Raw genomic sequence first — 15,804 nt, 5'->3', positions numbered from 1 at the left:
ACACACACACACACACACACACTGTTTTCTATGTTGTCTCTCATTATGTACTGTACATGTCTCCTCCTGGGAACAATAGCAGCAGCCATCTCTGGAGAGTGGTGCACTCGGCCAATTAGCTCCTTAGTTTCCCTGAATGCACACGCAATCCCAATCTCCTCTAAAAGCCTAAGGTCTGGTCAATCACAATGCATGTGCCACAGGAACTGATTTACATGTTCACCTTCTAGGATTTCAGAAGAGTAGCTGTGTGCACATCCCACCATCCCACTGACATTTGCTCCCGTTTAATGTAAAAAACAAGCAACGTTTCAACCCTACTGGGTCTTCATCAGGCAAATGGTGAACAAATTCACCATTCTAGTATTTCACAGTTGAGCAGAAACGCACATTGCACATTTATTCAGGCAAACATACTATGTTACCTGTAGGTTCCTCATTTGAAAGAAGCAATTCTGAGTGTGCACCATTAGTAGATAGATGAGTATGTTTGTTGTGCAGGTGATATTAAGTTTACACATACAGTACATACAGTATGTATGTTTTTGCAGGTGATATTAAGTATACACATACAGTATGTATGTTTTTATACACACTTTTAGTATATCAGGCCCATACAGTACATGTGCCATGTTCAAGGACACCTGGCAGGGACACCTCTGGATCACCAGCCATCTAAAGACCTGGTGTGGATGAAACTGTTCTTCATAATCCTCTGTTATTCCCTGAAGGCTGACCAATTTCCGCTGGATTGTGCCTGCCAATGGCGAGGTGACCCTCAAGTTGTGGTTCCATTCTGCAGTGCTGGGCACGTTCAAACAGACGCTCAACTTTGAGGTGATGGGCACCAAGAAACTCTACCAGCTGCAGTGCCAAGGCATTTGTGCCTACCCAAACATCAGCAGAGATCACAAGTACGCAGGCTACCTGTTTCTACCACTTTGAAAATAACCTGAAATGTGAACTAAGGCTGTGCATGGGTTGTTCAGGCTTGTTATTGAGGATTGATGTCAAATGAAAGTTGAGTAAAGTGAAATTTGAAACTTCACTCAACTTCTGAATTAGATGACTTTCATTCAAACCCTGAGGGGAGATCCGTGGACTTAGATATGTCACCCTGCAATGTTGTAGCTAAATGTGTAGTTATGCCGAAGACACTTCTATGACACTTGTGCTGTTACAGCGCCCGTTCTGCCGTCTTGTTTTGTGATGAGAGATTATTCTGAGACCCCGGCTTGAGAGTGAAATTGTATTTTGGTTTGAGCATTGCAACCCTTTGTAAATGTCATGTTGTAAACATAAAGACCAGTTCGGCAAACGTCGCAGAGGAAAGGTCATTCAATCATCCGGCACACCCCTGCTGTGAGGGAAATGTGAATGACTAATCTATCTCGTCGCTCAGTCCTCTGGGGCCTCCTGGATCTGCAGTGAGAGAACATCTGCAGGCTTCAGAGACAAAGCCTGACGGAGGTGTGCTTGCATGTGTGTGTGTGTGTGTGTGTGTGTGTGTGTGCGCGCGTGTGCGTCTGTCTGTCTGTGTCTATTCCGCAGGGTGGTATTTGCTACCAGTAAAAAAATTCAAAATCCTGAGGAGGTTGTGCAGAAAGCCTATATTGTCCGAAAGGGCCTCTTTGACTTTGGACCCCTTCTATGTGGAAAGACAAGAGACAGGTACTGGAGTTTGTACTCACTCACTCACGCACTCGCTTACTCACTCATTCACTCACTTACTCTCTGATTCGTGGGCTCACTCACTCATGCTCTCACTCATTCCCATAGTAGTGCAGTCTCTCACTCAAGGCCAAGGTATACATGCCTTGGTACTCATACTGTACATACACGATATACATATCGTTAGTGTTCATGGACAATCGAAATATCACAAAACTTTTTGTGTGCAATGTATTCGCCTGTGTATACCCGTTTTAATGCTTTCACTTGGGGTCGAGAGAGCCAAAATAAATTTACAATGTTATTTATTTTATCCGACCCTTTTATCCAAAGTACAGATACAGTACATGTTCTCATCCATTTGTTTGTTCCCTAGGAATACATTTACTAGAGAGCCAGTGATAAAATAAAACTTTGCTTATTTCATGCTTCAGCGAATCATAGCTGGTTTTCAATTACATTACAAAAGAATTTTAAGTAGGTAGCTAGTGCTTTCTAAGTAGAGGAGACCATATTTTTGAAGGGGAGGAGAAAACTGGAAAACTTTGCTCTTGATTGACACAAGGACGAGATACTATATCAAATTACAAACATGGAAATTGAGTTCTTGTATTGTGCTTGCAATTGATACAGCCACATCAGAGAGTCTGATATATACTTTGAAGACACCCATATCTGTGCTTAGTGAAAACACACATTACGTACAATAGTAGTATACCTAGGCCTTCACTCACTCACTCACTCATTCTTTCTCTCACTCACTCACTCATTCTTTCTCTCATTCTTTCACTCACTCAACTCATGTTGCGTGGACAGTTTGGACTGAAACTACTCAATGTGCAAAAAAAAAGGAAAACACACGTTTTTGATATTGGAAGGTTGAGCCCTAATTTATGTCTGCGCCATTTGATGATACTGTACATATTTATACTATGTGTAAAAAAGCAAACAAGTATATCACAGCATGAACTGTATTCTTACCCTCCATGATATGTGAAACACTTATCCAATAGAGTTTGGGGTCTATGAAAGCTATGTTGCAGTTTTTTTCTCAATTACTTTGGTGCATTTCTCGAATCATCATTAACATTTGCACAACAGTCAGTGCATTTCTCAAAACAATTAGAGCAAACTACACTACATAGTGGATTACCTGCAAAAGTGTGTATCATGGTCAAAATTCTTTGTTTATGCCTCAAAAGCAAATATTTATACCAATGAAACTCCAATGAAAATGAATAGTCCTGACGTCATTGTCAAGATAGTCAAACTGTTTTGTCTTGTTGTCAATATGACTTTGTAATTGTCTAATGAACAATGTGCAAGGCAGCACTATTTTCTATTCCAAAACTACAAGTTACACATTAATGTTTGTGGATGGGGTTGGTTGCTTGACAATGTTTCAAAGTTGATCATTGTGATCATAGAGAGAAAAGGCTTTTAAAGCATTGTGCAAATGACAAATGAACAATATACTGTAAAACATCCCTTTGTCAGAGCTGTGGACTGTACAGTACATCTTTCTATACATCCTGACATTCCTGTCTGTCAGATCATGCGATATGTATACAGTATGTATGCTAGACAGATATGTTGTACAGTGTATGCTAGACAGACTATATATGACAGCTAGTTATGACAGCTAGTTCAACACATTTGCATGTAATGACACAAGCTATGAAATATGGCCCATTTGTTATGTGGTCTAGGAATATTCAGCAGTGTACTGTATTTTGACCAACACCACATACGGAATTGGAAATAATAATGAAAAAAAAAAACAGACAAAATCAGTTGCATGGATGTTCTAAAGCGTTGCTATTTGTTCGAGATGGGGAGAAATTGCTTTAAGGATATGCCAAAGCAATGAGATGATATGGAGTCAAACGGTTTTGAGGATTTGAATTCTGCCAAAGTGACTGAGAAAAACTGTTATTTCTTTGGAAAAAGGGCATAAAAACAGAAACCAATGAAAACTTGTTTAAACATTTGCAAGGGATGACTGCTGTGCTTAGAAAAACTCCAAGTTCTTTGTTACCAAGTCTGTCTGGAACTGGTGAATGATTTATCTGAATGTGTTCCTCTGGGCTACCGCAGATATAAGGAGAGGAAGTACCCAGAGAATATGGAGAGGCTCGTAATGTACAATAACTCCCCAATGGAAGCAGAGATCGACTTTTGCTTCCAGCACGACACCAAAGCCACCACCTATCTGTTGGACCCACCCGCAATGACGCTCAAGCCCAGAGAAAAGAAGGTGGGCCACAGTATATCACTGTATAGATTTATAGGCAGCCATTGCTCACAGTGTGCAAGTGTTCATACACATCATTACTCTACTGTATACTGTAGCACTGTATGGCACTTAGGGAAATGTAGTGATTGAACTACACGAATTAAAACATTTCACAGTGAATACCTGCTATTTCCCAACTATTAGGGAAATGTAGTGATTGAACTACACGAATTAGAACATTTCACAGTGAATACCTGCTATTTCCCAACTATTAGACACGGTTTCTACATTGATTTTGCAAAATTTCTTCAGCTATGAGGTTAATATACGGGGGCAGTTAATACTGTATGGTATTAATATGCTTTTGTTTCTTTTAACTTGCATAAAACACTGTCCTGCGGCTCATACACTATGCGGCTAATACACAGGACATTACTGTATATATATGAAGCGCTGCCACTCTCACGGTCACTGTTGCTGTTGCTGTTGCTGCGCTGTTGCTTTGGCAGGAGCTGGTGATCTGGGCCTACCCCATCACCCCGGGCCAGATCGACGACAGTCTGGTGTGCTGTGTGAAGGACAACCCAGACGCCGCGGTGTTCCGGCTATCCTGCCACGGAGTCCGTCCCGAGCTGGACCTCGAGCGCAAGCACCTGCACTTTGATAAGATTCTGCTGCACAGGTGTGTTTTGGGGCTTCCTGCTTGTCAGTGATCTGTGCCGTGCTTTTAGACTTTTAGCTCTTAATTACATTCACTGTCACAAATACTCTCCACAGAGAGAGCAGCAGTTGAGGGCAGCAGATGGGAATAACAGCCTCATTAGACCAATGGTTCAGCAGTTCAGCTGCATGTATTAGATTCTATTAATAAGAAAAAGCAGAATCCAGCTCCATTTCCCATTCTAATCCTGCTCACTATCTCAGTTTTTGTTGTGCTTTCTTTCATGCTTTGTTGTCTCATTCTCTCCCCTCCTCTCTCTCTCTCTCGCTCTCTCCCGGTGCCCCTCCCTGGTCATCAGGAAAGAGACTCGTAACCTGCTCCTGCGGAACACTAAGACCCTGCCGGTGGCGTGGCGTCTGAGCGGGATGGAGGTGCTGGGCGACGAATTCAGCGTGTCGCAGGACCAGGGCGTCCTGCTGCCCCACTCAGAGTTCTGCCTGCAGATGCACTTCAGGGCCGTCAAGCCCGTCAACCTCAAGAGGGCCGTCCGGCTAGAGGTGGGCGTCTGCAAGGGCGGTGTTCAGTTGGGAAAGCTGGGATTCTTCAAGAGCGTTTGGAGTAACTGAAGGTCCTACGTAGGAAAATTGATGAACAGCAATCGTCCTTTTTTGAGGAGCAGATTTATTAAGGCGTTATGCCTGTTTCAGGCGTTATTTTCTCACAATGTCTTAAAAATAGGTTGTCAAAGTGCACATCTCTTTTTGTGAGTAACATTTCTGACATTTAAAAGTACCGTGTAGGTGTAAACCAGATTGCATTAAAAATGTGTGACCAGGATAAACTTTCAGAAACAACGGAATCGGTATTCAGAGCAGCAGTTTTGCTCACTTGTACCATTATGTAATTAACCTTTACTTGTTTTGAATTTTTATGTTCTGAGTTTTTCACTTCATTCACATTCCTAGTTATCTGTGAGTTAACAGATGCTGTCCTCCCCATTTTGTGTGCACATGTGTAAGGTGTGCTTGTATTTCAGGTTTCAGATGCGGATGGTATCCTGGGAATTTTCCACACTGAGAACATTCAGGTGTCTGCTGAGGCCTATGATGTGGCACTAGACATCACTTTCCCCAAAGGTCCTCAAGCCAAATGACTTGATCTCTGAAATACAGTATATGGCTTATGTATGGAAGGTACTGCATGTGGACTCCTGCTCACCCTCTTTGACTGTTATTGTTATTGTTTTGTCCTCTAAACACCTAGGCGCTGATGGAGGGCTGGATTTTGGAACTGTTAAAGTAGCAGAGGAAGTGAAGCTATCGGTGAACCTGAAGAACAAAGGCAAATATGACATCGCCTACAAGTGAGGAGCACACATCATACGCTCTTGATTCAACACAACACAACGCAGACCATTCTCCATTTTGTTTTTCTATGAAAAAGCAAGCCTCATACACTATGTACTGCTATCCCTTTTCCCTGCATCAGATTCGTGCTGGAGCCGACTGTTCCTGAATTGCCTGACCTGAACTCCGCCTTCACCGTGCTGCCTCAGAAGGGCGTGCTCCACCCCACCGACCGTCCCGCTGGGGTCCAGTTCGTCTTCCGCTGCAACAAGGAAGTGCGCATCGAAGATCAGCCAGTCCTGCGCTGCCAGGTAACCAATGTCTGGTACATTTCTGGTAGTTGCACAGCGACATCCTTGTATGTAAGCATCTGTAATCTCTCTTTTTTCTTGTGTGTTTTCACAGGTTATTGAACCAAATATTTCAAATGCTGGGGAGACCATCGCCATCATTCCCATCAAGGTCTCTGTCCTGTCTGTCTTTTCCAAATACTCCATATCACCCCCCAGTGACATCAACTTTGGACCCCTTGTGTACGGGAGTCGCAAGACCCGAAGCTTCAGCATTGAGAACAAGGGGGACTTTGAAGTCCGCTACCAAGTCTCCAGGATCTGCAAAGACACCCAAGGGCCTGCGCAGAGGAGAGGGTGAGAGACCAAACCCTGACCTTCCCTCTCCTTCACTCACTTGTATGCAGGCATGTGTTGAAAGGGAAGGGCCTTGAAGGAAAATCTATTTGTTTGACCAGTGAACCTTTGAGATAAGCATTTTAAAGGTCTTGTGATAACCATTGTTGGCAATGGAGCTGATGTTTGTTAGATCGCATCACTGGTCTTTGCCACGCTGCTCAGAGGTGGGGAGGGTATGATTAGCCTCCTGCGTATGTAAGTTCAGGCTGGTATCACTGAAGCCGACCTGAGGCTAGTTCTGAAAGACTGCTTTTTTCCCCCACAGGATAGCCAAGAGGACGTCGCGAGAAAGTCACTCGGCCAAGCCTATCACCGGCAGGCCTCGGCGAAGCGACTCCATTCAGAAAGACAATATGGTGGCTCAGGTGAGAGAGAAGGCCAGATGACCCTGCTATCTGAAAGAACACTGAAGGCTGGAGACAGACGTGCACGTGATATCTCTACAGGCACCTCTGGGCCTACTGTGTTCATGTTAGCTACAGCGATACCTTTGTGCTTTCATTGTTATAGTTCTCGTCGTTCTCGGTGTGAACGGCCCCTTACACAAGCATATAGAACAACATGCAAGTCACTGTTGTGCTGTAAGGTGATGATACTCAGATTTAGCTGTTGATCGTCAGCTTTTTTTTATATCTTAATTGGTAAACCCACAGACATTTGCACTGATTTTAGAACACCTTAGCTGTTCTAAAAGCAAACAACTGACTCGAGTGGCTTATTGCTTTTCTAAGACTGTTACTATGTCTGTGTCAAGATTTCATACTACTCTAACTTCGTGTTAGCACATTGCTATAGAACAAAATGCGGCCAAGGTGTATGTTTGTGTTGGGTTTTACACCATAATCAAGGACCGGAACTATCAGTTTTTGAAACATGCATCTTCTCGCTGCTTCCAGACCCGCTTCACCACAGGAGTGTTCTCGCTGGCGCCCTGCTTTGGCGTGCTGACCCCGGGGGCCTCCCAGGTGGTGACCGTGGAGTGTGTGGCCGAGCAGCCGGGCCTTTGGCAGGAGTACCTCGCCGTGGACATCAGCGACCGAAACCCTCTGGACAACCCTGGAGGCATCCCCTATCAGCTGGTGGCAGAAGTCTGTATGCCAGGTGTGTGTGTGTGTGTGTGTGCGTGCGTGTGCATGTGCGTGTGCGTGTGCGTGTGCGTGTGCGTGTGTGTGCACGCTTTTGGTTGTTTAACTACAGATTAACTGCACTTCTGTCAGGCCACTTACTGGAAAACTCATTGTGAAGCTGTTGTTTCACTATTTGGTTAGTACAGTAAGTATACTGATGTGCATCTAATAAGATCTGGCTAGCTTGATGAGCAACACTGTCATGTTCCCTGGATGCTCTCTGCCCTTAGGCATCATCAAGGACCTTTCCTCCATCTTCGAGGAGCACCACATCTGTAAGAACAGCAACATGCTGCAGTGTGAGCAGTTCAGAGATGCCAAAGGCGTCTACGTGGAAGACGACAATAAGTTCGTCTTCAACAACGTCGTCGTCGGACAGTCGGCCAAGGCCCGCCTCCGCCTCACCAATAGCGGCAAAGTCCCCTGCGCCCTGAGTCTGTCTGCTAAATCAGTGCAGTCCAAGGTTGGTGTATTACTGTTTGCCTGTGTGTTGTCCAGCTGAGTGAACTGTGCGTCTCGACTGAAAGGAGATCTTTTTCTGTTTTCCTCAGACCACCCGCACCACGGAGGTGTTTGAGCTGGTCCCCAGTAAGATGTGCCTCCCCAGCCACTCCCACGCCTTCGCCGTCATCACCTTCACCCCGCCCAATATGCAGAGCTATCATGGCGTCTTTGAGGTCACCCTGGAGGGAGCTTCCAGGTAAAGCTCAATCCTCAGGAAGGGACATCTGTGCAACGTTGTATACGTTTTGAAATAATCATCCAATAGTGTATGAGTTCTGCCGTCGGTTCATTGTACTTTTCATCAGTCCTTTTCACCATCATCATTTTCATTATCCTCATCATCCTCATCCTCATCCTCCTCTTTCTCCTCATCATCCTCGTCCTTGTCCTCCTCCTCATCCTCTTTCTCCTCATCATCTTTGTCCTTGTCCTCCTCCTCATCCTCTTTCTCCTCATCATCCTCGTCCTTGTCCTCCTCCTCATCCTCTTTCTCCTCATCATCTTTGTCCTTGTCCTCCTCCTCATCCTCTTTCTCCTCATCATCCTCGTCCTTGTCCTCCTCCTCATCCTCTTTCTCCTCATCATCTTTGTCCTTGTCCTCCTCCTCCTCCTCCTCTTCCTCCTCATCATCACTACACTTTCCCTGTTAAAAGATCTCTGTGTGTGCATTTTCATGGTCTGTTTCAGTGCGATGGCGGTGGGGAAGACCAAGCTGCTGGTGATGGACCTGGTGGGCGATGGGAACCTGCCCTCTATGAGCATGTTGCGGCCCGTGGTCAGGAACAGCCGGGGCCAGCCCGTGCTCCAGTTCAAACGCTTGCTGGTTGGCCGACAGCAGACTTTACCGCTCGTCATTAAGAACACCGGAAACCTACCTGCAAAGGTGAGCCCAGTGAATTCAGACAGTGCAGGAAAGACTATCAGAAATGCAGTCTAAACATTGTTAATACAAATTAGAATTATAGCTGATACAGACAAATAAGAAATGAACCAAAAGTTATTTCTAGTGAAACTCAACATGATTGCAAAGATCATATTTACAGTAATTTATCGCAGCAGTATTGTAAGTGTTGTTATAAATGTCATTTTTGGATTGTAAACAACAACACTATGTCAAATGAATGAAATGAACTGTTACAGGTCCCACAATTGTATATAGGCATAAGTTATGCTGTTCCTATGTGAAAATTATAGAAATAATAATAAAAAAAAGATTTCTAGAATGTTCTGATGAGCTCCTGATCATCTTCAGGCCACTATTGAATTGCAAGACCAAATGGGAGTGTTCAAGATGAAGGCTGCGCCTTGCACTCTATCCAGAATCATCACCCCACTGATGCCAGAGGGTGGAAGTGGAGAAGGTTGGTTGGTGCTGCTTCTACATCATCACACACATATTGCATTACATAGACTTGCCAGAGGGCCACCTAGATTCTTGTCCTTGTCACACTCTGGCAATAGGCAAGTCAGGTTGGACTATGCAATGGTAACAGTCAGTCCTAAAGTCTTAGAAAATTCCTCCATAGTGGTGGTGACAGAAGCAATTTTTTCACATATTATCTCATAAGCCTACAAAACCCAATGAGAAGGACAACCCACTTCTGATTTAAAGACTGTCTCTTTAAACTGCTGTCCCACAGAGGAATCGTTGGGCAACGTTTTGTCGCTGGAGGTGAGCGTGGGCCAGCAGGCAGAGTTTGAAGTGGAGTTCTGTCCTGGAAGCGCTCAGAGCTTTGAGGCCTCCATACGGCTGGTGGTGGCCGATAACCTATTTGAAGAGACGGAGGTGCAGCTTTTAGGAGAGAGCTACCAGGACATCGTCACACTGGACAACATCATCAGCAAAGAGCTGGAATCCACAAACGGTAAGACCCTACCACCTATTCTAAATATGAATTCTCACCATTATATCCACAGGTAAACCCTACAAGATGATCCAGTTGTTGGAATTTGGGGAGTCTGCTCTGTGTTTTCTACTACACAAGAAGGGTGATCATTGGGCAATGGGCATACAGTAGTATACATTTGGATAGTCCTTCAACCATTCAGACTAACGATCCGCGTGCGCCAGGTGGACAAGCCAGTTTTGAATGGTCCCACAGATTTGTAATGGAAGCAGGATAGAAAAATGTTTCCAGTAAGAGCTGTAGGACAAAATCCAATTGGCGGCAGATTGGGGCGGGGATTACTCCGTCTGTCTAATTTCCCCTCCCTGTTTTCAGACAAGTCTGACCACCTGCACTTCGGCGACTGCTACGTGGCCAAACCCTACCGGGCCACCTTCACCATGACCAACCTGAGCGGCTCGGACGCGCTCCGCTTCGAGTGGCCGGCGGACAGCGCCCAGGTGTGCTTCTCCCCGCGGCTCGGCCACCTTCACGCCGGCTGCTCCAAAGACGTGACCGTCACCTTCTGCTCCAAGCAGCCCACCGTGCTCAGCGGCCAGCCCCACAAGTGCAGGCTGTGCCGCGTCGTCTTCCAGCAGCCCGTGGACCAGGTGGAGGACTGGGATGACCGGCAGAGGACGGTCAAGTGGGTGGACGCCTCCAAACCGGCGGCCACTCAGAAAAAGGAGCCGTCCAAAAAGAAGGTACTGCATTACGCAATAAGTTTTTGTTGTTGTTGTTGTTGTTGTCGTTTGGAAGGCAGTGCAAGTTTATTACCTCCGCCAAGGAGGTTATGTTTTCATCGGGGTTTGTTTGTTTGTCTGTCTGTTTGTTTGTTAGTTTGTCTGTCTGTTTGTTAGCAAGATAACTCAAAAAGTAATGGATGACATTTTCAAGGAAGGTCAGAAATGACCCAAGGAAGAAACGATCAAACTGTGGGAGTGATTGGTATCACGGTCGGGATTCCAGAGGCGTTTATGTTTTTCGCTTAGCAGTGTAATGGCATGATATGGCCACGTGGTGGTGATCTGAATAGTTTAGGTTCAAATGTATGACAACCTAGGAAGAACAATACAGGCGGAGGTCTGCGCTCTCTGAGTGCTTTTCTAGTTTATGTACTGCATTCCATACACAGGTATAATTCAATGTGCTGTACATAAACTAATGAATAATGGTAAATAAAAGCATGAAAGGCAATAATTAAAATGGTATTAAAGTGGAATAATTACAAACATAAAAGGCACAACGAAGAATAAAGTAGGAAAAACTTTTCCTACCATTCAATGGGTTGAATAACCAGCATGTCACCCAAGTCTGCAACACAGATAAAAAACTGTACAGAGCACTGATGGATGACTTGGAGAACAACTTGGAAAGGCAATTTTGTAAGAGGGCTTTTTATTACCAGTTGGCTGTTTTGCATACTTCTGACTTACAGTAATTGGGAGCCTTGGGCTGCATGTGTGTGTTGAAGGTGATTGAGATCGATCCAGAGCCCTCCAACACTGTGGTGGAGAACTCCTCTAGAGAACTGGAGCTGCTCCTGAGCGCCGTGTGCGACTACGCAACCTTCTCCTGCCACACTGAGCCCATACACTTCAAGGACACCATGCTGTACCAGACTCGAGTCTACAAGTAAGTGTGTCTCCATCGTGTGTGTGTGTGTGTGTGTGTGTGTGTGTGTGCAAGATGCTATAGGTACACTTGTGCATGTGTTGTGTGTTTCTGTATCATGGCATATTCATAATGGTGTCAGATTCCACAGGTTACCGACCAACTCTGTCTAATGTCTCCTAACTGTGGAATGAGTTCTGACTTTTCTGTGCTCTTTGTCAGACTCCAGATGTCAAATAGCGGCACAACCCAGATGGACTTCTCCTGGCAGATCATGTATGGTGGAGCAACAGCAACAGATCCCAGAGGTAAAAAGACACCGTCAGCCTACATAAGATGTGATATATTTTAAATGATTAGCATGCAAGCTGAAAATAATTATTGACCTGATACCGCAGCTGGAGTTTTCTTTTATGATGGTCTACAAGCTGTTGCTGCAAATCACAACCAAAGCCAAGCAAAAAGTGCTTTGAAACTCTGAAGCTGATACCTTTGCTTCCTTCCTCTAGTTATAATGTGACAAAGCAAACGGTGTGATAGATTTTTAAAATTATTTTAAAAATAGATTAAAATGAAAATAGCCCCATTTCATCACATACATTCCTTCACCATACCAAGAGATTGGCATGCTAGCCTATTAGCCTGTTTGATGCTCAGCTCAGTGCAAATCAAACCACTGCACTGCACTGTATGTGCTTGCAGATGTCCCCAGCCGCTCCGGTGGCCAGTCTCGCTGTGGCACGGCCCTGCGCCCGTGCTCCTCTCTGAGCAGCGTGTCCAGCATGCTGCTGGGGGACCCCGAGCTGCCGCCGTTCTGCGTGGAGCCCAGCGTGGGAGCCATCGGCCCCAAATCCAGCCAGACCTTCAGCGTGCGCTTCTCCCCCATCGAGGTGGCCGACTACCAGGCTCAGCTGGTGTGCAGGTCTGGAGCTCCTCTGAAAGAGACATGTCACTGTTGCAAAACACAGTCTAAGCACACACACACACACACACACACACACACACACGCACACACACACTATGCTCTGTGACCAAATCCACTCAATCTTACCTTCATTCCCAGCTCCTTAGTCCAGTACTTCTTAAAAGCTCTTAGTTGTACGCATCCAGTAACGGTTCCTCCATTGTTCTCGGCAGTATCCCTAATCTGAAAGACGAGCAGGGTCCCACCATACAAGTGCGAGGCTACAGCCTACTCCCCTACTGTCACTTCCACCTGGAGGAGTCCGACTACATCACGGGCAACCGGCGCAACCCAGAGCTGCAGGGCCCACAGAATACCCCTCCACCATGCACCCTGGACGCCAGCACACGGGTCATAGAGTTCACATCCATCGGGGTCGGTCTGCGCACCACCAGGTTTGTGGTGCCCCCTGGGAGAGCTGGGAGATATCATCAAAATGTCACATATATCACAATATTTTTGGTGAATTCAATAACAAAAAAAAGGCTAACATCACTAGCCTCAAGGGAAGGTATATTTCCATATTTTATAGATTTGACAAATCAGGCCATAGATGGACTGTACATGTTTGCCTATTACTGCAACCCAATGGCAACAGACCTGATTTACTTTGTTCATTACTACTGTTACAATTCTGATAAATAATTACAATATACCATAGACAATATGGCACTGCCCTACCTCTCTTGTGTATAGCCCACATCCCATTATGTGTTTTGTCAAATGCTACCTTGAATGATATACCTTTAATGAAATCCTACTTAGTCCTTTACATTTAATGCAGTCATTTGCAACCATTACACATGAAGACTTGGTTGTGAAGTTATAGGAAGGCTCTCTGTCTCCCCACTGCAGGCAGTTCAGCTTAGTGAACCCCACCAACAAGCCTTATTCTTATGAGTGGAGATGTGTGGACACTACGCCCTCACCTTTCAAATGCCGCACTCCCAATAGCTCCATCCTACCTGGAAAGAAAGTGGAGGTGAGTGGAAAGAGTATTAAAATCACAGAAGATTTGTCAAGTCATTTATTAAACTAATCAATGCTAATAATGAAACCTCTCTGAGTGGTTGATGGTAATGAAATATAGAAAAATAAGGTGGGCAAACATGTTCTGATCTTAGACAGTGGGGAACCTGTTACTCATGCAAGACTGGACAAAACAATAATAATAAACTATGATAACCTGTGATAACTGGTCTGTAGTGTAATCTATTCACAAATTCAAATATTTGTTTTGGAAAGGTGAGGAGAAATGTGGGTGTGTCAGTGAATGCTAGAGATCAGTGTTAACAGAGCTGGGGACAGCTCCATTTTCTAGCTCCATGAGTTTTTCTCCTCTCAAACCCGACGTTACTGACCACAGGTGATTTTCGACTTCCGCGCCACGGCCTTGGAGCTGGTGGAGTCGTTTTGGACCTTCCAGATCCCTGAGCGCAACATCTCTGTTCCCTTCTTACTGGTGGCCACTGCTCGTGACCCAGTGGTCTACTTTGACCAGGCCCACCTCAACATGGGCAGTCTGCTCATAGGTAAGTCTATATATGTATAGTTGGACAGGGATCTTGCCATCTTGCTAGTCAGACTCATTTTTTAAAGTATATTTGTGTAGGTAGCTACTGTAGTTCATTTAACATCCTCAGATTCTTTTTGATGACTTATAGTCAAAGGCACAAGCACTCCTGTTGGTCCCAGTTATCATCCTTCCTATTCCCTCTGCAATGCCTTTTTAACTGCTGCGCATATTATTCACTGTGCATGCTTTCTCAGTGCCTGCTTTAAAAAAAACAAAAAACAAAGAGCAGTGTGTATGAATGTCTATACATAGCCCTGAATGATATGGCTACTGTATGTGTCTTCCTATAGGCCGTGCGGTTCAGCACACACTGAATCTGGTGAACAGTGAGAATAAGCCGTTCCAGTTTGCTGTCCAGGAGAGTTCCTGCTACTCCGAGGGCTTTGTGGAACAGCTGCAGGTGGAGCCCATGCAGGGGACAGTTCCAGCCAATGACAAGCAAGTAGCAACTTAAACATACCTACCGTATAACCACTGACTGAATGTGGAACGGGTTAGGCCTGGATCTGTTTTGGATGGCATAAGCCGTCAGAGACAGAACGTGTGTACTGTATGTGCTCTCCTTTATGAATGATAGCAGGTCAATTATTAATCTCAAACCCAACACTAATTTACAGCCTACTGTATGTATGGGTGATTGGTGATGATTGTAGTGATAGTGAGGTCCCCTCTTCACTTTGGGTGCCTAGAAACGCTCTATATGAATGGACTGTATTGTTGTTGTTTTATTCCTGAACGTGGCGTTTTAACATCCTAGAACATCGTTCATCTACCTCTTTGTCACGGCAGGTTGCCAGTGGTGGTGACTTTCAGGCCCAACCAGGCGGGTGAGGTGGCCTTTAACCTGGCGGCGAGCGTGCAGAGCAAGGTGCAGCCGACCGTGCTCAACATGAAGGCCGAGTGCTACAGCATGAGCGCCACGGTGCAGTGTGAGGACCCCGAGGGCCTCGTCACCGACATGGCGCCCAACGGCCTGCACGAGGTGGACTTCAAACAGGTCAGTCATGACACGGCAAAGCTAGACTAGAAAAGCACTCGGAGAGCGCAAACCCCCGCCAAGTGAACACATAATCGCCTCCTGCATCCAGACGGTGATACAGATCACTCCCATAATGTAATCGTTTCGTCCTTGGGTCATTTCAGACCTTCCCTGAAAATTTCATCGAAATCCATCCATAACTTTTTGAGTTATCTTGCGAACAGATGGACAGACAGACAGAAAGACAGACAGTACCTCCTTGGTGGAGGTAATAAATTAGATAAGCAGATATCCTGTACACCAACTTCATAGAGTTGGTTACTTTGTGCATTTCAGTGAACATGCTATATTTTTGGGTTCAAAAGCATGCACAGGAAAATAAGCTAGTGATGAGGCATAGGTTGCAGAAGTAACCTCAGGCCGGATTCAAACCTGGGTCACCATGGGCCACTGGGCCCATATTTGAGGCTGAATGCTGATGTATGGCAGACATTCAATTTCACACAGCTATTCAACTTTGGTTCCTTTCTCTGTCCCTAAAGGTGGAGTTG

At 45.3% G+C, this 15,804-nt stretch overlaps 1 protein-coding gene across 1 annotated transcript in view; it reads left to right on the top strand.

Moving 5' to 3' along the window:
• Positions 1-15,804, top strand: part of hydin (HYDIN axonemal central pair apparatus protein) — an 84,665-nt gene that overhangs the window by 59,757 nt on the left and 9,104 nt on the right. Inside the window, exons 48-73 of the mRNA XM_062547928.1 lie at positions 732-914; positions 1,552-1,671; positions 3,769-3,928; positions 4,417-4,589; positions 4,927-5,125; positions 5,605-5,704; positions 5,832-5,931; positions 6,057-6,225; positions 6,320-6,561; positions 6,869-6,968; positions 7,500-7,704; positions 7,961-8,193; positions 8,282-8,430; positions 8,922-9,117; positions 9,487-9,595; positions 9,875-10,099; positions 10,457-10,824; positions 11,595-11,755; positions 11,957-12,042; positions 12,437-12,656; positions 12,872-13,093; positions 13,554-13,680; positions 14,065-14,230; positions 14,565-14,712; positions 15,064-15,271; positions 15,796-15,804. The exon at positions 15,796-15,804 is cut by the window's right edge and continues 213 nt beyond it. Of these exons, the coding sequence (XP_062403912.1) occupies positions 732-914; positions 1,552-1,671; positions 3,769-3,928; positions 4,417-4,589; positions 4,927-5,125; positions 5,605-5,704; positions 5,832-5,931; positions 6,057-6,225; positions 6,320-6,561; positions 6,869-6,968; positions 7,500-7,704; positions 7,961-8,193; positions 8,282-8,430; positions 8,922-9,117; positions 9,487-9,595; positions 9,875-10,099; positions 10,457-10,824; positions 11,595-11,755; positions 11,957-12,042; positions 12,437-12,656; positions 12,872-13,093; positions 13,554-13,680; positions 14,065-14,230; positions 14,565-14,712; positions 15,064-15,271; positions 15,796-15,804 (4,378 nt within the window). The remainder of the gene's footprint in view (positions 1-731; positions 915-1,551; positions 1,672-3,768; positions 3,929-4,416; positions 4,590-4,926; positions 5,126-5,604; positions 5,705-5,831; positions 5,932-6,056; positions 6,226-6,319; positions 6,562-6,868; positions 6,969-7,499; positions 7,705-7,960; positions 8,194-8,281; positions 8,431-8,921; positions 9,118-9,486; positions 9,596-9,874; positions 10,100-10,456; positions 10,825-11,594; positions 11,756-11,956; positions 12,043-12,436; positions 12,657-12,871; positions 13,094-13,553; positions 13,681-14,064; positions 14,231-14,564; positions 14,713-15,063; positions 15,272-15,795) is intronic.

Source organism: Sardina pilchardus, chromosome 10 (genome assembly GCF_963854185.1).
Source record: "Sardina pilchardus chromosome 10, fSarPil1.1, whole genome shotgun sequence".
Classification (NCBI taxonomy): Eukaryota; Metazoa; Chordata; class Actinopteri; order Clupeiformes; family Clupeidae; genus Sardina; species Sardina pilchardus.
The sequence above is the reverse complement of the archived record's forward strand: the minus strand, read 5'-3'. Positions and strand labels throughout refer to the sequence as shown.